This window comes from Pyrgilauda ruficollis, unplaced genomic scaffold (genome assembly GCF_017590135.1).
Source record: "Pyrgilauda ruficollis isolate IOZ18807 unplaced genomic scaffold, ASM1759013v1 scaffold6, whole genome shotgun sequence".
Lineage (NCBI taxonomy): Eukaryota > Metazoa > Chordata > Aves > Passeriformes > Passeridae > Pyrgilauda > Pyrgilauda ruficollis.
This window is the reverse complement of record NW_024527710.1, coordinates 3915268-3939245: the sequence shown is the minus strand read 5'-3', so window position 1 is coordinate 3939245 and position 23978 is coordinate 3915268. Positions and strand designations below refer to the sequence as shown.

The 23978-nt window shown below is 36.7% G+C and overlaps 1 protein-coding gene across 2 annotated transcripts in view; it reads left to right on the top strand.

Moving 5' to 3' along the window:
* Positions 1-23607, top strand: part of ZNF326 (zinc finger protein 326) — a 24016-nt gene extending 409 nt beyond the window's left edge. Inside the window, exons 2-13 of one of the 2 annotated variants that reach the window (XM_041483179.1) lie at positions 196-270; positions 6009-6135; positions 8174-8579; positions 11247-11445; positions 13174-13208; positions 14090-14177; positions 16406-16520; positions 17569-17716; positions 18026-18125; positions 19335-19465; positions 20358-20453; positions 22801-23607. In XM_041483179.1, coding sequence (XP_041339113.1) covers positions 196-270; positions 6009-6135; positions 8174-8579; positions 11247-11445; positions 13174-13208; positions 14090-14177; positions 16406-16520; positions 17569-17716; positions 18026-18125; positions 19335-19465; positions 20358-20453; positions 22801-22962 — 1682 coding nt within the window. In that variant the 3' untranslated portion in view covers positions 22963-23607. The remainder of the gene's footprint in view (positions 1-195; positions 271-6008; positions 6136-8173; positions 8580-11246; positions 11446-13173; positions 13209-14089; positions 14178-16405; positions 16521-17568; positions 17717-18025; positions 18126-19334; positions 19466-20357; positions 20454-22800) is intronic. The other variant, XM_041483180.1, reaches the window with a different exon arrangement.
* The last annotated feature ends 371 nt before the right edge of the window (positions 23608-23978 follow it).

Sequence of the window (23978 nt, the reverse complement as noted above, 5' to 3'; positions counted from 1 at the left end):
GGGGGGCGAGGGGGCGGCGGCGGGCGGGGGGCGCGGGCAGAGCCGGGGGGAGCTCGGGGCGAGCTCTTTGAGGGGGTCGTGTCAGGAGCCTGGAGATCCGACAGGAGAGAGAGCCGCCTCTTGTTGCGGCTCCCTGTCTCTCCCCTCCAGCTCTTGCTAAGCACTAAGTCATTCTCACTGACCCATCCTCTCCAGCTGAAGACAGAGATTGGAGATTCCCAGATACCCCCATGCATTGTGGTGTGAACATGCCCAGTGGGTCAGTCTCAGGTATGAGCTATAAATACGTCTAACCTGTAAAAAGAGTTGGGGCTGAACAATCAGTGTTAACAAAAACAAAAAAGGAAACGGGTTTTTTAAAGTGCGTAACATGGTTTAAGTGCTCATGTTGTTTTCTGGAAGAGTTGTAACTGTCTGGGAGTGAGACTCGATTTTCATCTTGGGCATGTCAACGGGAACTGCACGTTCCAAATGAAAATTTGTGAGATAAAGGAGTGGGGCTGGGGGGTGGGGTAGAAATACAGACTTTTCTTAAGATGATGGCTTTTTTTGCATAAACCAATATATTCTTACAGAGTACTATTTTTGTTGAAAAGAAAGGATATTTTTCTTTTTTATGTAAACCAGAGCCTGTAACTGCTTGGATTTTATTTACTTTTTGCCCCACTAAAGTTTAGTTTAACTAACAGTTTGGAAAGAGTATAGAAAAAACACATAAAGCCAAGACTAAAAGCTACCTCTTTTTTTTCGCACTGCCAAAAATACTAAGTAGATAAAAAGGAGTGCACATACTTTGGTAAAATGGTTAAGATTATGAGTTTAGAAAAGACTCAAGAAATGTTTTGACATCTCTTGCCAGCATGCAAGCAAGTGTTAAAAGGATCTTAATATAAAAGCTTTACTGATACTGTATCCAAGCTGTGTTTACAGATCCTGTCAAATAAGTGCTTGCTGTTGCTTCTCTTGACACTCTTGCTGGCTGTTATATGGAAATAACACGTTGAATTACAGAGGCATCTTTGATTGCAATGTAATAATTTTTGTTACACATTTCTCGAGTCTTAGCTTTTTTTTTTTTCTCCAGTTATATTATTTTGCGTTTATCTTTCTGCATAGTAAGATTAATAAATAGTAAATAAATATATTGCCCTGTTTTTTCATCTTCTGTATTGAGTACTAATTAAATACCCATTTGATTTTTAGAATGAAAGGTTATTCTTAAGTGCCAGTTTAAGTATCTTATTGGAATATTCACTGTAACTGTTAACCAGAACTTGCTTTTCTGAGGTCTGATGACACAAATATTAAAGTGAATCCAGGCTCCTTGTAGGGGAAGTAACTAATCAAATGTGTATTGTACAATTAGAGTGTTCCTTTCATGTACCTCTATAGTAATAGTTTTCATTGTGTTAATTAAGTTTTGTGTTATTTGTAATTATTACAAAAGTTTAATTATGATGTATGCAGCTTGAAGCTTTTACCATGACTGTTTATACATTGTATGTACATGAGCAAGGCATGCATAAAAATTGTTTTACCCAGGTTCTATGCAGGGAACTAAGGGCTGTTTTGTGGGGTTCAGAAGACAGGCAGCAGAGGGTAGATGTTGGGAATTGTCGTTTTTGCCTAGTTTTTGTTTGAGCTCTTGGCAAGGTTCTTCTGTTGGAAACTTTCAGCCAGTGGGAAGCACTTTCAGTTGTGTGTCTGATGACTCCTGTAATTGCACCATTGTCCCTTCCTGACAGCTCAGTTTGAGCCCAGAGCTGACATGCCTTTTGGAATAAATTGTTAGTATTGTTAGCAGAAATATTATTAAATATTCAAGCTAATATTTTAGTTACTGCAGCTATTTTCCTTTTAGTCTGGAAGGGAAAATGGCCTAATGACAAGGTTGTGGTGCTAACAACCTAGACATGGTGTTATGAAAATGTAGTGTGCCTGAAAAAAACACTGCTTCCTATTGCACAACAGACCCTTAAGCTTCTGGTAGTCAAAATTTAGCTTTTTTAATTTATCATTAATTTTTCAGGATCTTTCTCATTTTCGTAGCCTTTTCATCTGCTTCATATGGAGCACACTGTTTAAAATTATTTCTTGTCTTTATGATGTGAATATGATTTCAATGTTCTCTGCTCTAAAGCTTTTTCTTTTGAGTTCTTTTTACCAAGAGATTCTGAGTCTTACCTACTGTTTGTTTACTTTGTAGTTCTTTTCCTTTGGAAAATTTTATTTTTCTTTACTGGCTATTGAGATTTATTTTGCAGCTATTTTAAATGCTCTCTCCACCAAATATGGCTTCTTTTTTTTTAATTAATCTGAAGAAATACATATACATTAACGGTTTAATTTTTAGATTGAACTTGTGTTTTAGTATACCATTCTTTTTTAATTTAATGGTAATATATTATTTTCACCTTTGAGGTAGCTCTTCTCCCCTCTTTTCAATATAGTCTAGAAATTAAAAACCAGGTAGTTCTTCGCAGGTTCTTCTATTTCCCTGCTTAAGTTCAGTGACTCGTTCATCCGCAGGGTATTTATGCAAGAAGCTGCAGATGCCAAAACCTGATTTACTCTGTTAATAAGTTCTTTGTTTCAGATGCTTTGATAATGCTGTCATCTCAGAGGTTCACTCTCTCGTTTTTAAGCTTTAAGAGCAAATATGGACCACTGTTTTTTAATTTCTTTTTAATTCAGTGGTTTTCATAGATAAACAGATACAATATTTCTTCAGAAGCTTCTTTGATAAGCAGTTACTATTTAAACTTAAATGAACTACTACTCTTTTGACTTTTTGGTTTGAGACACTGGAATGCAATTCCTGGTGTTTTTTCTTTAGTACTTAAATATGTGTTCTCTCAGCATGTGAAACGATTCACATTTAGTCTGCACAGACAGGCAACTTCTCTATATCTCTACTGGTGCTGACAGTGATTATTAATCAATTACTACACTAAGGTCCTTTATATTTTCGTTTATCTAAACGAGTATTTACTGTTGTCTTGTATGTTTCCCCATTTTTAGGATAAAGCCTGTCTGAAGAACATACTTTGAGAGGAAAGTTTAATACCTGAAGAAATACTGTACTTGTTAAGTTGAATGCAGTTTCTTTGTCATGCTCTGGGCATGAAGTATAAAATGTAGGAATCTTTGGTAAAGTTTGCAGCTGATGACTGAACCAGGAGGGCAGTGGTTGGAATGATAGGTTAACTGATCAGCAGTGTGGAACAGTTAATGAAATAGTTGGAAGGAGATTATAAGGTCACCTTCAGTAGATCAGGTCAAAAGTGTCTACCCTACCTGAGCAATATCCTGTATGTCACTCTCTCTTTGGAGGCATGGAACAAGTAGTACAAGTACTGCTCTGGTATATTTATATGCCTTCACTGGTTTGCAGCTTGAAGACTTTCCCAGTCATAGTCTGTGTTTGACATGCTTTGGATTTCTTGTCAGTTGTTTTATCCAATTTCTGTCTTAAATCCCTGTTAATCATTAGTAGCTTACTACTTGTAACTTGGTTCTGGGACTTGTATGTCTGCTTTGTAAAAAGTGACTTGTTACTTGTAAATTTCATTTGCTCCCTCCAGTTTCTTGCAGTAAATCATTCAAGTGATCATCCCTCTTCATGTCTTTGTACCTTTTGTATCCTGTGTTAACCATTTTCAAATATGAGTATATTATAATGTAGGTAAATGCAGGGCAGTGAGTGTGGAAAGCGATGAATAAATTGTTCACTGTTAGGGAGGAGATGGTGGTGATGTCCTGAAGGCAGGGGTTTGAGGATTTAGGGACTGGCATAGCTCTGTAGCAAGACTGCTGATGTTATATAACATGAACTGAGTAAGGAGTGTTGAGCAAGTGTGGGTGTCAGAAGTTATCCTGTGATTGTAAATTGTATTTTAGTATTTGCTTTCATGCTAAAAATTTTAGACTAAAATATATATTTCAAAATGATGCTTTTTAAACCATTTTTGGAAGAGTTCTTTGCATGTGAAAGTTTTTGTGCTTTTCCAAAACTGAACTGCTGGCATATGCATAACACTGGTCCCTACTTCCTGTGCTGTACCAGAATTGCACTGCAGTGTCAGGGATCTTGACAGTGTCTTGTGTTCTTCCTTGTTGGATGACTTGATTCAGTTCTCAACTCTTAACCTCATTGATTTTTTACCATCTTATGGCCTATAGATAATAGGGAGCAGGTGAAATGGAGGTAAATTATTGGGTGCTTTCAGGTCCGGTATGTCAGTTTTCAGAATGCCAGTGTCTTTTGATTGGTTGTCCTATATTAAAATACCTAACAACCTGGATCTGAGATTAGATGATCCCATGGTCAGTCTTAATTTCTGTGAAACTGAGTTTATTTTCTTGACTGTCTTCTCTTTTTGCTGGTCTGCATCTTTATGTGCAAGTCTTGAAGGCAATGTATTGGATTAGTTGGCAGATCATTCAGAAGCACCAGAGAGGAACATTAGGTGTTTTTATTAGAAGCCTCATCTGTTTCTTTTTGCAGTAACTCTTTGCAATTTAAGTTGATGATGGGTGGTGCTACATGATTAGTGTTTTGAAAAGGTTTTTTTATGCTTTGGTTTTTTAATCTTTATTGTATGTGCAGAATATGAAAAGGTGCAGTGTGACTTCTGTGTTAGAATTTTTTTTTTCTTTTCCCGGAAGTATAATATTTAATTTTTTAGAAAGTACCTATGATCATTAGAATAAAAATCAGCAGTAGGTCTTTATGTGTTGGAGTCTCTGTTCAGGCATGCTAAGAATATCTATGTAAAAGTGATACAGTCATCTTAATATAATTGGCAGAATTTTCATTGTTGACAGATACAAGAAAGTAAATTGCAATGATTTGGTGCTAACAAGAACTAGGTACAAATGGGATAAAATTTATGTATGTGTTTTCAGCACTACAGTTATTTTCATGAAATGATATGCACAGAGAGTTACTGTATTTCTTTAAATAGGACAGCTTCTTATGACTTCAAGAGAGCTAATTGTCCTGGAAAAGTCAGTGGTTTACATGGTGGAGATACTGAAATGTATAAAATACTCTCTCTTGTCAGAGTAAACAGCTACTTGGTTTCATTTTTATCCTTCCTGTGTTCATTGTGTATTCTTTCCCTGTGTTACTTTTTCTGTGAATCTTGACTTGCCAGGTTTTCTTGGTATTACCCAAACCTTGGTGTTGGTTGGTACTGGGAAGCAGTTTTGGTCTCCAGAATGCCAGTGAAGTGCAGATTGTGTACATTACAGAAAGGCAGTGGATCATAATCATTGTGCAGATCTGCAGCATTGCTTTAGTGCTTTGAATTTGAGTGATTATTTGTCCAGGATTTTTACATAGGCCTTCCAGTGCTGAGGAGGAAGTTGGTTCTTTTGCCAGACTTCACTACAAGATGCTGAGATGTCATGAAGTGACATCACTGGCTGTGAAATACCGGCACCTTAGCGCAGTTAGTGAGCTGCAGCTCAGTGTGCTTTGGGTGGGTTTTTGTTTGTGCTAGATGGCAGAAAATTCTTTTGTTTGACCGTAGCCTATATAGAGAGCCTGCACTGCAGCATGACAGCATGTAACCTTGACCCAGACTTTCTCAGTGTGAGTGAAAGTTTCTTGGGGCATTGGATGGAGAGAGCCTCTGAGCTCTTTGTATTATGAAAGGGTTGGAAGTGATCTTAATTCTCTACAACTTCAGACATATTAATCAGGTATCTTCATTTAATTCTCTTAATTTGTGACGATTCCAGCTGATGGAACAATAATCCTGAGTTACCTACTGTTGGAAAAGATTAGGAACTTTATTCCAGTCAAGAGGTGCTCAGATGATAGCAAAGACACGTGGCTTCTCTAATCACTGTGTCAAAATTGGTTTGCAACTGTCAATTTTGTATTTTGTTTCTAAGTACCGTGGCAATGAGTAAACCTCTTACTTAAGAATTTAAACTAGATTACTTAATAAGAATTCTCACTTGCTTTCTTTATAAACATTTTTCTGCTCTTTTTTTAGACATGGACCGGGATTATGGGCATGGAGGCTATGGTGGCCCACGATCCATGGACTCTTACCTTAACCAATCCTATGGGATGGAGAGTCATGGAGGTGGAGGCGGAGGAGGTGGTGGTGGTGGTAACAGGTAAAATAATCCTTCAGTTGTCCCAAGAATCAATCAAATCCAATTTAAGTTTAAATCATTCTTCTAACTTAAGTGTTCCTGAGGCATGTTGTTATGATTTTGTATGAACACTTTCATTCTGAGTCTTCATGTTTGATAAATACTGGCAAATACTAAACTGTAAGTGCTAGATTCTTGTAATAATCAGCATTTTTGTGGAAAAGTTTGACAGCGGAACAGTGCGTCTGAACGAAAATAGCAAAAGTTTTGTTTTTCAGTATTGTCTAGCAATTTGTAGCTGATTGGCCTGACACACCATTTCTGACATAGCAGACTAGACCTAATTGGTTTAGTGCCTTAGACTGAATCTATCAACATTCCGTTTTCAAGGAACATTTAGGGTATGTGTTCTTTGGTTTAAATGTGCAGTGCTCAAGTGATCTTGGTATTGAATCTGAAAGTCATGTCCAGATTATTTCATTGGAAGGTACTGATTACTCTTGAAACTGTGTGCATGTTCTGGGCTGCTTTGTAAGATGGAGTAGTCTAAAACTAAAAATTCTGATGCAGTGGTCTGAAAGTTGTGTATTTAATGCTAGGGTACTATTTGCTCTTTCAGATGAAAACAATAGGGAGCAGCTGATTTGATTTAGGTCTTAAAATTGCATTCAAAGAAGCATGCTTTTCAGAGTAGTGATTCTATCTTGGAGGAGATAAAATGTGAAGAAAACATAGATAATCTGATGGTTTTCTTGTGTGCATCCTTGAATTTTTGTCTGGCTGTTGCCAGATTACTGTGTGGTTCCTGTCTGTAGTCACTGTGGTGCCACTGGGGAAGGACAATACTAAACAGGAAGGCTGGAGAAGTGTTGTGTTTTGCTGCTCGGTTCTGTTAAGCATTTAAGTATAAGTTGTTTAATAATGAACATTAATACTGATTTACGAGTCTGAGCAGAGATTGAGGAATGAGCCGTACCTACCATATAGTAATCTGCATATGATGGAGGTTGAATGACTACTTCAACGCCAAAATGTCACTTGCTATGTAACCTAATGTTATGCATGGACTTTTTCTAGTGTCATTTTCTGTGTATCTTTGAGTCTTCTGAGATGAACAGATTTTGAAATGAGAGCATTCAGTTTACTGTAGATACAGTTAGTAAGTTGAGTCTCTTGTAGGTTGCATTGTATCAGTTAAGGGATTGTCTTTCCCAGCTGCTCAGTCACCCTGTTATAACCCTGCAGGGACACTAATGTGTTTCCCTTCCAAGCAGTTACAGATACTGATTTCTAGCCTGACACTGCCCATGTCCCAGGCAAAGCAAACTCTTAATAAATAGCTGAAGATTGTAGCTCCTTGTTGCTTTACTCTGAAATTCCAAGGGCTCTTTTGTGTCCACTCTGCATGCTTTGGGGAGACTTTCAGAGTTGCTAGACCTAGTGGTCTGCAAGTGAAAGCTGGATACACTGAAGACCATGAACTTCTTTGATTGTGAGACTTAATTTTACAGGGAAAAAAAAATTCTTAAAGAAAAAACGTGAACAGAAGAGCATATGTATTTTTCCTTTAAAACGAGAACTGTGGGATACTTGGAACTCACAACTGTACCACTAAAAAAGGCAAAACTTTTTTTTTTTTCTCAGTTCAGAACTAAGCTGCCTCTCAACTGCTATTTAACTATTAGACCGTGAGGGTATGATTTTGAAGAAAGGGGAGTTTGACTAGGCTTTGAATGTCTGCAGGTGATTATTTTTGTGAGACTAGGGCTGGGCTCCAATAATGTTTTAGTAAGTAAATGTTGCTGAAAATTTAAATAAACAAAGTTCAGGTATACTGAACTTTAGAATTGTTTGTAGCAAAAATGGCTCAGATAGCTTTCTGTCTGGTCATAGTGTGAATTGCCCAGCCCTAATCAAGATTAAACAATAACACAACTGTACAGATCAGTATAGTAATAAATTGATTTTAGTTGATAAATGTCAACTGATAACTTGTCTTTTGAAATGTATAACATTAGTAAGCTTACTTTTTTTTCTCCTCACTGTGCAACTTTTCCAGGTTTGGACCTTATGAGTCTTACGACTCCGGGTCTTCTCTGGGTGGGCGAGATCTGTACAGATCTGGCTATGGTTATAATGAACCCGAACAAAGCCGCTTCGGAGGTAGTTATGGTGGTCGATTTGACAACTCCTACCGGAATAGCCTTGACTCTTTCGGAGGTAGAAACCAGGGCGGGTCTAGCTGGGAAGCACCTTACTCCCGTTCAAAATTGAGGCCTGGGTTTATGGAGGACAGAGGAAGAGAGAGTTACTCTTCCTACAGCAGTTTTTCTTCACCCCATATGAAGCCTGCACCTGTAGGCTCTCGGGGGAGAGGAACGCCTGCTTATCCTGAAAGTGGATTTGGAAGCAGAAACTATGATGCTTTTGGAGGACCATCAACAGGCAGAGGCCGAGGCCGAGGAGTAAGTACAGAATCTTTTCAGATTCTTTTCACTAGACACTCTTTTAAACCCTTTCAAGACCACTGCTTTAAAATGAATGCACTGTTCAGTACAGTGTGGGGTTTTGTCCAAACAAACGATCATGGTTGACAATGTTGTTTATCCCTTTGAAGCTGTCTTCAAGTAGAACCCAGTCCCTCTTTCTGCTGAAAGTAATGAGTAATAGACTAGATGATAAGGTTTGTTAAATCTCTCCTTTTGCTTGAAAGGTGAAGATAAAAGTAGTAGGTTTGGTCTAAAAGGGATTAAAAGGACTTTCATTTTTCCTTGTAAACACCAGCATCTCTGCTGCTGGTGAGGAAATTTTTCAATATTGTGAAAGTTGAATTCAAAGTCTTTTGAAGTTTTGAGTAGGTTAAAGGTGCAATGTATAAGCAAAAAATAAAACCCAGGTTGTGAATGCTAGAGCAGTTTTTGGTTCATGTACAGGGAAAAGTTGAGCTAATTCTTTAATATGTTGAGTACATGTTTTATCAAACATCAAGTCTTTTAATTCTCGCTCTGACTTGTTTACTGGAAGGGTGATGGGGAGGAAATGGCAAAGGTGAGTGGTTAGCAGTTACAGTGATTCTTTCTCAGAACTGAAGCATGGTTAAAGGGGCATCATCAACTTGAAATCAGATCCTTTCACAGAACTGAAATTAATTTCCACACAATGTGCCTAGTCCTCTTGTATTTGTTTTGAAGACTTAAGTTCTAAGTGCTTCTCAGTGGCTTTCTTTCCAGTATGGGATGTAAAAAGTCTATGTCCTAGAAACAGCATGATTAACTGTATGCAAAATAGTGATCAGTTTGAGGAAGTAATGCCTAATGTTAAGTGAGGTAGGGGAAAAAAATACAGCAGAAGAGAATTAAAAAACCCCAAACCTGACAGAAATACTAACTTTAGGTTGATGGTGTCCCTTTGTCTTGGTTTTATAATCCCAATTTTGATTTTTTTTTTAAACACGAAATATTCAGTGAACACCTTTCTGCCTGTGCCTCTAGGTGTAACTTACCTTTTAAAATTCCTGAGCGTGCTGTATTTCTTTGGGAAGTGATTCTTTAAGTTTAAACTATACAGCTTGAAGAGTAGAGGAAAATTATTTTTTACTGGGTCTTTTATATGCTTAACATGCGTGGTGGTTTTGTTCCAGAAAGTCTACTTTGCAGCATTCTTGAGTATTGTAGTTGCCATATTCACCTTTTAGCTCAGATTTGCACATGGCTGTTAGCTAGCATGTAGCATGGTATGAGAAAAAGATTCTAATCTTCATTTCTCTGCTTGTGAAGCTGATAATGTTACATTCTTAAGCCTTTATGCTATTCTTTCAGAACTCATTTAGATCTCAAAGCTTTGTGCAGAGTTACAACTGAGTTCTTTTTTAATTTGCTTTTGAAATCTATCATTTTAGTCTTTTATGTAATAAAGGAGAATGTAAAGGCTAGACTACTTACCATATGTAAAATGCATTGCACCTTTAATAGGTAGATTGTCTGTTTAAAAAAACCTGAACTTGGAATTATCCAGTGTGTACTTAATGTCAAATTTGTGTCTGATGTAAATGTACATGCTAGGCAGTCTATAGTTGTCTCAGCTAAATAAATTAACATGGAGATCTTGTGCATGGACTTCTGATTATGGAAAGTGCCTGTATTGGTACATTCTGTCTGTCATTTAAAATCTGCTTTAAAAAAGTAATGCTTTTCTTAAAGGTTTTGAAGTTATTTTTATGTTCTTTTGACAGTGTAATACTAATTCTCTGCTCATGGAAAGAGATATATTTCTGCTTATCCAAGTCACTCATCCAGTCTGTGGGCTCTCTTCTGCCCTTTATTAATCAAGTAATTAAGCTAATATTAAGAAGTATGTTAGCACTTTTGAAAATACTCCAGCTACCTAAATTCCCCTCTTCAGATTACTCATTTATTCTGTGTCTTCAGAGAGGTAACTTTCATGTACAAGTATCCACAAATGACTGTATATAATTTTAGAAATAGTGGAAAGGTTTAGTCTTTCAATGGAATTTTCATTCCTATCACTGCGTTGTTTTTGTATCGGTCTCTGCAGGCCCGACTTAAAAATTCTGCTTTTATTGAATTCACTGGGAAGATAGATAAAAGAAAGAATGGGCTTCCTTCAATTAATCAGTATTCCACGGTGGGCAACCTTCTTTACTCAGTTTTCAGATCACTACTATATCATTTTGTGTAAGATGCAAAACAAGGAAGCTTTTTTGTTAAAGCTTCTATTTTTTTTTTTTTTAGTGTTGAAAACTGAGTTGTTAAGCTCTGTTTTTTAAAATTTTTTTTTTATTTTCCCCGTAGGCAGATGGAATTCATTATCTAGAGAATCTGAAGAGAGGAGCCAGGATGTTAGGCTGAGATATGACAGATATGTTCATTGCCTGGACAATGGTTCTGAATAAGCAGAAACACAGTTTATACATAAGTATTAGTTCTACTGGACAAACACCCATAATGCCATTGCAGAAACAAACATCAGACCAGGAGCTTAAGGCTCCTCCTGCATTTTGCTCTAGAACACAAGATTTTAGTTAAGGTCACGGTCATACTGTACCAAGTAGTTGTTTTATTGACATTGCTTTCATATACTAACACCTTCTTCTTGATTTCACAAATTTTCAGCATATGGGAGACTTTGGCGGAATGCACAGACCTGGAATTGTCGTTGACTATCATAACAAACCCAGTCCTGCAGCAGTTGCTGCAAGAGGAATAAAAAGAAAAATGATACCACAGCCATATAACAAACCTGGTGGGACATTTATCAAGAAACCCAAAATGACAAAGCCTATTTTGAAGCTGAGCCAGAAAAAATCACCTAGTAAGTAGCAAGTGTCAAAATTTTGAAGTTAAAATTAGTGATTTTTTTTTTTTATTCATTAGAAATTATTTTGTCTTAATATTCAGAAAGAGGGCTGTATGTGCTGTTTTGTAATTCTTTGTTTTCTGTCTTTCAAATAGTCCACAGTGGATTTTAGGAATTTACATGTCTAACTTTCCTACTGCAAAGATTATTTGCTAAATGATACTGAATATTTTGATATGTTCAGATATGTACCATTGAAGACTATCTTATTGAGACTTTATGATGATACTTCCTGGAGGCAAATTTTCATTACTAAAAATAATGTTAGAGCTTAAGTTGTCTGAAGAGACAATGCCTGACAAATACTAAAACACGCTCTTGCATGAGCCTGGGCCCTGCTGTCCAAATTCTTTGGCTACAAAAAGTAGTGCATCAGCTGTGACGATTAAAATAAAGATATAAGGCGTGGGGGAAAAGGAGGGAAACTGCAAAAATGGCAAAAACTGTTACATAATAATCATGAGAGGCAGAAAGAGGTTGCTCCCACTTGTAAATGAAATGCTCTAATGACAAGAAGAACTGGAAATGAGATAGATAAACTAAATACAAACTGCAAATTGTATTAGTGGTGCTTGGTTTCTTTAACTTCCATAAAGATACTCTACAGGTCTAATATTAAATTTTTATATTTCAGTCAGAGTTGGAGAAAAAAGTCACTAGTGAGGTTTGACTAAAGTACTTGCTTTGAGGGAATGTAAACTTGAGTATTACATATTGTGAACAGTGTGTACAGCAATCAGAATTTAGTTTTTATGATTTTTGTGATTGCCTAGTAATTTTGATGTGCAGTGTTTTATGTAGTTTGGTTTTAAATCACCCGTGAAAATAGTTTGAAGTTGCTGTAGCTCATAGCTTGCAAGGTAAATGCACAGACTTGGCAGAGATTTTGAGGCATAAATTCTGGTTTTGATTTCGTTATTCTGGTTACATTATTATGTATTACATAACTGTTCCCTTAACTGTAATGTCAAGAGTTCTGTACCAATTCCAGGAACTGGCTGTATAGAACACACTCCCGCCTTTTGTATAGGGAACTTTATTGGTGGTCTCATCAGCTTTGTTGTTATGAAAAGCGTCTCTAAAATGCACATCCATGTTCTTTCAGTACACTTATTGTACATTCTCCTTTCTAAGCTACATTCAGGCACAATGCTTCTAATTTATTTTTCCATCCCCCTCACTGATTTCCACAATCCAAAGACCAATACATAATATTGGGGTTACTTTAGGAAGTGGAATATATAGTGCCTGCAAGAATGCAGGCAGTCCTGTGGCCCTGAGATTAGGGGGAAGAAAATGTTGAGCAGTTTAACAGAGTTTCTGAAACTTGAGCTGAAAGACCAAATGTCGCTGAAAACTAAAAAGTGACTAACAACTAACAGAAACTTTGATGCAGTTGGTATCTGTTGTATGAATGAAAATCTATCTCAAAATTGTATTGTCCTTTCAACCTTGAAATTCTTGTTTTGGAGTTAGATATAGGTGATTGCTTCTAAAAGTGTTTAGTTTGTATTTCTAAGGGTTACTGACTTTACATTTAACAGTGTTACTAAACTGTGATAAATTGTAAATGTAGACAATCTTCCCTGCATAACAAGCTGTTTTTTTCCTAAATATCTTATTGTCTTTAAATGAATTGTCAGTGACAGCACTTTTGCATTGTTTCTCATTTTATGTTAATAGACATGAAGACATCTTACCAGGATTCTACTATAGAGGTAAAGATTCTCAGAACTGGAACATGTTTTGATTCTTGAAGTTTGCATAGTATACCTGAAGACACATAATTCTCAAGCTAGACTTACCAAATTGAACTTTAAACTAGATACATTTTTCTGAACATGATTTTGGGTTTTTTTCTCTTTATCTAAAACTGTCTTATTTTGATAGCAGTTGATGTTGAGTGAAAGATATAGCTTGTGCAGATAGCCTAGAAGGTGAATTTTAAGGTGTATTTGTAGACCCTACCTGTTCACATAGTGCACAAGAGAGCGCTCATATGAACACTTCCCATGTTGCCACAGGTAGCTTGAGCTCATGGAGCTATGATCTGCTTGGGTGGGTACAAAGGAGATCACTAAACAGAAGTGAGGAGGAGTGGCTAAGACATAAGACACATCAAGGAGAGAGGATAAATAAAAAAGGGTCAGTGTTAAAAGAAGGTCTTCCTACTCTGATAGGGTAGGAAGATTAGTCCCTTCCTTCAGACAGATCAGTTGCAGCACTATGTGAGAATGTTACCAGTAAGCTAAGCATGTGTGTATATATATTTATTCTGGTTTAATGTTGCAGGACTGGAATGGCATTTCCCTTCTTTTTGTGTGAGGGTATTAACACCTTCTCAACTAAGTAAAAGTCTGGATTGGAAGTAAAAATATTTATATAGAAAAGAATTTTGATTGTGAAAATAATTTAGTAAGGAATTGTGGAGAAATGCAGAGCTAGAAGTGTTTGTACATGGAGTTCCACAAGATAATTCATTTTCTTTTGTTGTCATATTTAAAAAATAGCAAGTAGCAGATCATTGGAAGTAATGTAAATTACACTGCCTTTCTGGATTTAGAATGGCTTTTTTAATTTACGGGTCTGACTTTATTAGGAAATTGAAGTTGATACAAGTGGTGCTGTTGTTATATATGAAGACTTCACAAGAGATGCTTATGATCTTGGGTATCAGACTTTTGGAGGTAAGTCAGTTTGCTTTGTCAGGTAAGGTGTTGTAGGTATTCTATTTGTGAGGCTTTGAGGGATTACATTTTGTAAGCCTGTATTTATGACCTCTAGTAGTTATTTGGTAGCATGGCTGCCTGTTTTTTGTTCAAAGAGTTTAAAAATTTAGGCTGTGGAAATATGATTGTTTGTAATACCCATGTATAACTTGTTCGGTTTTCTTCATGCTTACTGTGTCTCTGCTCTCTGCTCATTTAAATATGTTGTTGTTTGCCTTTTTTTTATTTTGTGGAAAAAAAAAAAAATTGTGGTTTTCTATACCTGCTGCCATTCCATTGCTTGAATGTTCTTCATCCCACTGGTTCCTCACCCATATCCTATTATTTATCCCACTAGCTGATCAACTTCACCCTTAAACCCTAGGTGAGTCACTTTAAATAAAGTGGATTCAGTTATCTTGGAGAGCTGCTGTCAGGAATGCGGGGTCTGTTTCACATGCAGTCTTAATGAAACGGGTTTATTATTAGTTTACAAAAATCAGTTCAAGTGTGTATTAACTGTAGTGATCCCAGACACACAGTAAAAGAAATCCAGTGATAGGGCTGAAATTGCTTTTAGTTCTCCCTTTCCTTGTGTACTGCCCTATTGCATACGGTGTAGTCTCATTTGAGGGCAAGGAGGGCTGGAAATTTGCAGCCAAATGAGTGTTTCTTTTCTTGAAGTAATAGTCAATATTTTGAGTTTATTTTAAAATTGTGTGAGTTTCTTTTTGTTTTAAAAGTTTACATAACTGCACTTAAGGAAAGAGGGGGTTTTTAGTTTATATATAGATTCAGGTCCCCATTCCCCAGCATCTCACAGGACAGACACTTCAATTTATGAGCTTGAGGGTCAAAATAGAGGCCATTTCACGCCACAGAATATCATACCAGATGGTTTTTACAGCAGTAAAACAAGTAGTCCTTTGCATATTTCCAGGGTTAGTGGTAATGCACTAAATGAAATTTATATCCTGAGATCAGTATGGGAATTGCCTCTGTGGGTAGATAGGTGTTTTTTTGTTTTCAATTTGATTTTTTTAAAAAATAGTCTCATGGACAGGAGTTTTTCTCCTCTCTGGATCACAGTAAATTTTGAAACTCTTTGCTAAAAAATGATACACCTTGGGATAATGAGGATCTGTTAGTCATGAAGATGTTTTCAGTATTCAGTGACACGTCTTGATCCACAGAGTGTTTCGCAGTCTTGGTGTTTGTGCATGATGCTGTTGTATGTTCCTTTCTGTTGCTGTTTGGATGGAGATAGATTTCCTGGAGGCTGACCTCTCTTCTAAGATTGAACTGTAAAAGAAAATGAAGTGATCCTTTTTTTTTTTTTTTTGTCTAAAACAACCCACTGGATAATATTCTAATATTTTCTTTTTGTCCATAGACTACTAAAGCAGACATAGGAAAGACAAACATAAGTGCACTTTTTCAAAAAGTTAGTGTCCTTGGAACTCTTACATGTTGTAGAACTAAATTCTATTCATTTACTCATTGACACTTATTTACATGCCAGGTGGTAATTTAATCAAGTTCTTCTCTGAAGGTCTGCTTGGGTACTTTGTTGTGTGTTGAATCTGTCTGTCCTTGTCTCTCCCTCCCCCCCCATTAACTGGTTTATTTCTTTGGGTGAAAATCTTTGGAATATATGAAAGCAAGTGAAGTCTAGTGGGTAAAAATAATAAAGTTGTTGAGTTTAAGTTTGGGTACCATAACTTGAAGCAACACTGACTTGTCTCCTTTATGAGAACCTTTGCTTTTACTTTTGGGAACTGCCTTCTCAGTAGAGGAGACAGCCTTGAGAGAGTTTTCTTTCATGTGAGGGGACTGTAGCAGTGGTGCTCTAAAAACATGGGAGAGTTTTAATGTGTTTTTCTCTATGCGTTTCCAGTTACCTTTTTCTGGTCACTTGAAGAGGCCTTTTATAGCTAGGCACAATAGGGAAGGAGTTGCTTTAACTCAGAATTTCTTTTATGACTGTAAACTAAAGTCTAAACCGTTAGCTGCAAAGTTGAAAGCATTTAAATTGGTCGTCTCTAGAGGAGCAAAACTTTCAGAACATTTAAGGAAGCCATGGAACCATGTTGTTACAGGGGCTTTCTGTGCATTTTGAAGTGTTTGTAGTGGAGACAGGGAAGACAGGTACTTCTGCTGTTTGTTTGTTTTGAATTTGGTTTTTAATTCTTCAATTATATGTTAAGATGGCAAAGGAGAAGTTAAAAGTGAGGAAGAAGAAAAGCGGCGGATTGAGGCCAGAAGAGAGAAGCAAAGGCGTAGAAGAGAAAAAAACAGTGAAAAATACGGTGATGGATACAGGTTTGTGCTGTAACTTCTGTGTTGTGTACAGTGTTTTTCTTAAATGCCCTTAATGTGCTCCAAGAGCACATGCTTTTTTCTTTTGGACTGATTTTAGGAAAATGAAATGCAAGAAAGAAATGAGGGGTGTGGAAGAGGCTTTTCCCTCAACTTCCCCTGCTCCACAGCAAAAGCAAAAAACTAACCCAAATAAAGAAAAAAACCTCAAGCCAAAACTTGGCACCCAAATTCAGTGGCTTAGAAGAGTGGGTGTTTCATTGGACCACTGTTCTATCAGAAAATCCACAATTTACTAACCCCTTCTCCCCCACAAGTGCATCAGTGCACACTTGAGAAGCAGATCAGAATGCTACTGCTTTTGGAGTCTCTGTTCATGTTGACTTAAAAAGCTGTTAGAAATTGGTTTTATTCCGCTTTTATGTGTATATATATATATATGTGTGTGTGTATATATCTGTGGTCAACTGTTTCTAGCAAAAATAGGTATAAAAATAGGTTTGTAACTTTGTTACTCTTGCCCAGTGGCTGCGCTGTACAAAACTGTTCAATGTCAGTGCAGTATATGATCCTAGCTAGTGATTAGTGACTTTTCCTCATTGTACTGTGGAGTTTATATGTACTTACAAAGATTACATTGCTTTTGTATGGGAAATGAGCTTTATATGAATTCTTGTAATTACTTATAATTCATGGCCTGGCTGGACTATGATTCTGTGCCTATGAGATGTACTACAAAAGGTGACAGGAAGTAGAGAGCTGCAATAGATGAAGTCACAGAATAATGTGGCTTTTGAATGCCTGGCATCTGATTTCAGCAGTTTTTGTCTCCTGAATAGATAATTTGTTACTCTGACACTGGCCTGATTTATATTTGATTAATGTAGCACTTACCCTTTGTAATGGAAAAACTCTAGGGGTTTTTTTTTCATTTCTTTTTCACTTGGCTTCTTCAAAGAATGCTTTTCCTGTTCCCTTTCTGATTGGGTTTGTCAAGTATCATTATTTTGAGGAGTTTTAATAGTAATATTTAATGTATTTCTCTTGATAGAATGGCATTTACTTGCTCATTTTGCAAGTTTCGAACGTTTGAAGAAAAAGAAATTGAGTCACATCTGGAGAGTGCAGCTCACCAGGAGACGTTGGATCATATCCAGAAGCAAACAAAATTTGACAAAGTAGTGATGGAATTTCTTCATGTAAGACAGCTGGTTTTAATCTGTATAATACTTTTTCACGAGAATATAGTTAAAATTTTTACCATTTATTTATTTACCATTAGTCATTTTGTAGATGAGTTTTGGTGCAGCACATAATACTGAAAGTTGCAGCAAATGAAGCAAATTCAAAGTCTCTAAAGTACTGTTACTTTTACAGTTGAAAGTAGTGCCTTAAGAAGTAATAGCAATTATTTACTGTTTGTTATAAAGATTTTTCAAAATCTGGGTTAATACTGGAATGTAAACAATTGTACATCATAGATATTTACAGTTTTTTTCCCTTTGTAGGAGTGTATGGTGAATAAATTTAAGAAGACAGCAATGCGTAAGCAACAGACAAGTAACCAAACGGAGAATTCCCAAGCTGCTGAAAAAGATATAATGGAAGGTGAGGCATGTGAAACTCTCCTGGTCTTTTTCTCCTTTCATTCTTCTTTGAGTTTGATAAAATGGATAAAATCAGTTAGTTTTCCCATCTTTTCTGTACCTGGTTGACATTCCTTGCTGTATTTCTGATCCCATGTGGAATGTAAGCACAGCAGGAGATAGCAAACCTTGTTTGTTGGGTATCCAGGTCATCTTGTCAGAAGGTGAGAACATCGTGCTAGGTACCTGACAAACAATTCTGTAGGCTTTGCCACAGTCTCATTCAGTAGAAGGCATGAGGAGTGACAGCAGGTGGATGCAGTAGATTGAAAGAGAGTGTAATAAAGCAATAAGGTGATAGTGGTCAAATACAGGATTTGGAAAAGTGCAAATAGGAGGGTTGCTGTGGTTTGGAAGGGCAGTGCCAAAAGGAGGAGTTGGAGCATTTTTTGGTTATCCAATATGCATCTTGGCCTGGAATTTTTTTCCCCTTGGCTGCCCTACAAGCAGTTTTCTGGAGCAGTTAATGTGACCCTGCCTTGCTGTGCCATATCCTTCCTTCTTTGAGGGATTTCAGAATATGGGCTACAACCAAACGAGACATCTTTATTTTAGGCAATAACTATTGCAGTATTACCTAATTTGAACTTAAATACTAAAAGCTGCGTAAAAATGGGTATACAGGCAACATTTTAACAATCCCACAAATTCTTGTGTACTTTCCTTAAAGTACTCTGGAAGGCCTGTTTTCCTTTGTGGTGAGAATGTTCTGTTACCAAGCTAATACTTAAAATTGCAAAAGGAGTTAGTTTCATGTGCTTCTTCCTGATAGTGAGGGAGGGCAAGGAAGTAAATTAGCTTTTATAAGGGGTAAAGTATGTGCAGTTACTTCAGTGGAGCTTTGTTTGCTATATCAAAATGTGTATTTTTAAGGATATTGGCTATTGTTGATTGAAAATCAATGCCATTTTTGTACTTTGCCTGGGTCTCATGTGTAGTCTGTGAAGAGGTGAAGTTGGAGCATTGAAGTGAAAACTTCATCTTCCAATATTGCCCTCAGAGAGCCTAATGTTAATGCCTGAATTTAAGTGAATATTCCTCAGTGGCTCAGTTTGATATGTTTAACATATGAGAGCTTTTAATTTTGGGATAAAAAACCAAACAAGCTACTTTTCCAGTTGCCTAAAGTAACACATTTTGTGTTAATGATTTGTTGCATCTTCTTTGGCAGGGGTTACAGCTGACGACCATATGATGAAAGTTGAGACTGTTCACTGCAGTGCTTGCAGTGTTTATGTTCCTGCATTGCACAGTTCTGTGCAGCAACACTTAAAATCTCCCGATCACACAAAAGGAAAACAAGTAAGATACGACATTTTGTTTAAAAAATAGGTGAAAAGTGTTACAGTTCTTGGTGCAAGTAATTTCTAAGTTCTTGTTGATATGCCTTGTTCTCTAGAAAACTGTAATGTCCTTACTGCACTTTGTAAGTTTAACACCTCAGGAAGTAGCCAGCACTTAAGCACCCCAGCTAATGAAATGTTGGTGTGCTTAATAGCTGCCAGTAGAAAATCATGAGAAAGTTACTAGAAATCACTTCTTCATTTGATGAGGATTTGCTTTACAGAGTTTTAAGTATTGGAAACATTTTGTTACTCAGACTGGAAAGCGAAACATGTGTTTCTAGCAAGATAGACATACTGTCTCTTTTCTTGGCCATTACCTTTTTAATTTGAAGACACCTGAGAGCAGTTTAGAATTAGCAGTTGTGTTGTATTTGTCCCTGTTAAAATTCATAGTGATAAACTTTAGGGCTGTTGAAAGAGTATCATGAGCATGATAGTAAGCAAGATTACCAAAGTTATGGGTTTTTTTCATACAAGCTTCTGTGACTGAAATGTTGTAGAATATGTTGAGTTGGAAGGGACTCTGAAAATGAGCAGGACCACCTTCAACAATGTCTTAGACTGTGATGGAGAAGCCTGGATGTTGTCTGTAGATGAGAACAGATGACTGGTTATAGACCCTTATATATGCAAGATACATCTTTTGACCAACGCTAAAGCAACAATCTATAAACACTGCTAAACCTAATTGGTTAGGCTTATGTGGTTTGGGCTTACGTACTGAGAACAAGCAGTTCACACTGTAGTGTGTTCATTATTTTATTTACAGAAACTGACCGTGAATTCAAATTCATGTGACAGTTGTTATAGGAACAGGATAATTATTCACTGTCAAATTTGTTTCCTAGGCCTACAGAGAACAAATAAAAAGGGAGAGTGTTCTTACTGCTACCAGCATCTTGAATAATCCTATAGTCAAGGCTCGATATGAGCTGTATGTGAAGGTAAGTTGCAAATAGAAAGAAAATAATTGTTTGCCATTTTTTCCATGTTGATAGCATTTAACCTCAGTCCTCTGTATTTTAGATAGCTCACAGATTTAATATACTTTTAATGTATTTTGCCAGACAAAAATCATTGTCTCAAATTATTTTGCAGCAAAAATTACCACCTTCAGATTCACCAGCTTTTGGTTGTCATTTAAAACTTTTATCTAGGCAATTTTTAATTGGATTCTCTAATAAAAAAAAAACCCCAAAACAAACTTCAGACAAACATCAGCAGTGTCTTTATATGTAATGTTAACTGCAGAGCAGAAAACACAAATTCCTCCCATCTTTACATTTAGAAACAAAAGCTCCAGCATGTGGGTTTGTGCTGAAGTATAGCATGCACACTACTCAGCTACTTTTTACTCTGTAGATTTTTTAGGAATCATGACAAAAACAAAAGCTTGCAAGAGTAGTTGATAAGAGAATTTAAAAGACGTGGGAGCCTCTGTTGTAGCTATGTGGCCTGAGAAACAGGTGAATTCATTTTAGCAAAATGGAGACTTTTTTTCTCCTGGGCCACTTACTTTGCTAAGTGACTCTGTAATACTGTTGTTAGCTATTTCTGGATTACCTTTAATTGGTTTATGATTCTGTCTGTGCCACGACAATAAGGGTCTTTCAGACAAAGCAATAGGGTCTTTTGGAAATATGGCAAGGTAAGAGCCAGTACCCAAGTTAATTGTGATTTAAAATGTCAAATTAGTTGTGTCCTGGAAAATTACGTGTGGATGGGTGTGTGAATCAGTTTCAGACAACTGTTGTGTGTCTGTTGAAGAAAGGTTGCAAATGGCCAGATAGAGCCTGGAATATCTGCTGGACTATCCAGCCACCTCTTCCCAGTTCCTCATGCCTGGCATGCCCAGTCCAATGCAGCCCCCTAGCGGGAGACTGGTAAAAGGGAGAGTGGAAATTTGGATTCATCAGTTCAAAAGCTGAGGAGAGAAAAACTTGCAAGATCGTCTTCACAAGGAGACCACTGACGTTTTCACAATGCTTAGCACTGGTGTTTTCTGTGGTGGGCTGAACTTCATACACTTTCACCAGGACCTGCTCAGTGAGATATATCTGGCTCCTGGTTATGCAAATCTCTTTCATCCTTAATCAAATTTGTAATTAACTGAGTCTGAAGTAGTTCAGTTTTCTTATACAGCATGTGATGGAGCAGAACACTTGTGCATTTGGGACCTGCAGTCTTCCAGGAAAAACATGGTCTCAATTCTGCTTTCTTTGGGTTAAATCTAAATCTGAATTTAAAATTTCTCTTGATTTATAAAATAATACTGAAACCAAGTTTTTGTTTTGTGGCATTTGCTGAATATTTTTATAGCTCTCTAATTTTTCAGTAGCCACCTGGAAGATTCTACCTGAGAAATCTAACTGGCCTGGAGAAAAAAGGACAAGGGGCATAGTATTCAGTTTTTCTTTTGTATCTTGCTTGAAATAATACTCTTAAAATCCTAGTCCTGGTGTGGTTGCTGTCAGATGTTCAGATCAGACTTGATTTATCTGATGTATGAACATGAAACGAGATATAGCCAAGAAACTCCTAATAGTTCATGCTGTTACTATTCATTGATTATTCACAGTTAAATATATGAACAGTGGAAGGCTGAGGTATGTCATGCTGTTACTATTCATTGATTATTCACAGTTAAATATATGAACAGTGGAAGGCTGAGGTATGTCATGCTGAGCAATTGTATGAAATGGAGGAAATATGAACCCAGAATGCCAGTGTATTTAAAGTATTAAGAAAACTGGTAATTTTCCAGGGGTGACAGTGGAATGAATTTCAGGCTAATCAGTGTAATAAAGTCTAGATTTCTTTTTAATTTTCTGAGGAGTATGCCTTTTTTCATAGAATTATTCAGAGTACATGAAGACTGTAAATAAGGAAAAGCAGAACAAAACTCTGCTGTTCCAATTTGGTTTTAATTGGGGAGAAAAAGGAACAGCTGTAGTTCTTATTTAAAACATGTTGAAACTTAAGCATGTAATTTTGATTTCTGAATGTTGAAGTGAAATCTGTGTTTAGGATACTTGGCTTTTTCTCAGTGCCATTTCCACTCTCATTGAAAGAGTTTATTGGGATCCCAGTTTCCCATGTGCATAAAGATGTGTTGCTAGTTTTAAATCCAGCATGTTTTGATTTTCTTGCAAAAAACCCACAACTATTAAAAAGCTGTATAAAATAATGTAGCATTTCTTAGTGGCTGCCCCTTTCATTCACTGAAATGATGAGTATGATTTTATATTTGAAAATAAACACTTTGATATTTATTTCAATCTTCTACTTCAGGGTGAAAATCCTTTTGAGATTAATGATCAGGCTCAGGAGCAGCAAACAGAAGAAGAAGAAAAAGCTGATGAGCCAGCTGAGGGTGAGGAGGAGGAGGAAGAAGAGGAGGAAGAAACTGAAGAACAAACTGACTTCACTTTAGACCACACTGAAGATAACTAAGTGCAAGAAAATGAAAATAAATTAGTGGGGGCAAACCGGCTTTTTATTTCTGCTCTGAAGTGGCTCAGACTTTTTAATAGTCTCAAATGGATCTGAAGGTTCCCCACCATATGCATGCATTCCATTCCATGGAGAACTTGTTTATATAATTCCTCTGTGTTTCTGATTTTGTTAAAATGAAATTAAGACTATTTTAGTTGAGCTTTTTATAGAAAACTGACTGTTAAAGCTGATCAAAACATTGTGTTGTATATTTTTTTAAGCATCCTATTTTTTTTGGTGTGTGTACTGAAAGTTGGATATAATAACTTTTGGTCTAATCAGTTGAAAAGGAGGGTGGGTCTGTGGGGGTAAATATTTTAAAAGCTTTATCGTGTAAGCTTATAAATATTTACCTCCTAGTACAGGATGAGTAACTTCAAAAATTGTGCTGTTGAGTGTGGCTGTTTGGGGGACTGCATTGCACTCTGTATTATAGAGTATGTGTTTATAATATGCCTTGTAGCTTTTTGTGATAAGATGTACCAGTTTGTAGCAATAAAATAAGTAAGAAATATTACTGTTTTAAATGCTTGTTGTCTAAGTATTTCAAAAGTTTCCCCATGCTGACTACTAAACTGGTTTCAAATTAAATCTTAATTGATACTATCGTTGAAGTTTGTACTTGCATCTTAAGTGACTCATTTATTGCTGAGTTTTTATGTATTCAGACTGCACCTGCCAGGACAGGTAAGTACTCGGGCCCTCATAGTGTGCTGTGGGAGTGTGCTTTCTGTGTGTTTACACGTAGTGTACTCTTGTCTATCTTAGGAATTAACAGCATGAGCTGTATAACTTTAGGGTCTTGAGTGGAATCAATAGAGGAGGTTTGGTGCCTCTTATCTGAGTAGTCATAATGGTATGGAATGTTTCATGTGGTGATTTACATTACACAGGAGTGGCAAAGTTTTGACTTGCATGATGATACTAATGCTATTTTTATTTCTGCTTGGAAATAGCCTGATGCATTTTTAATC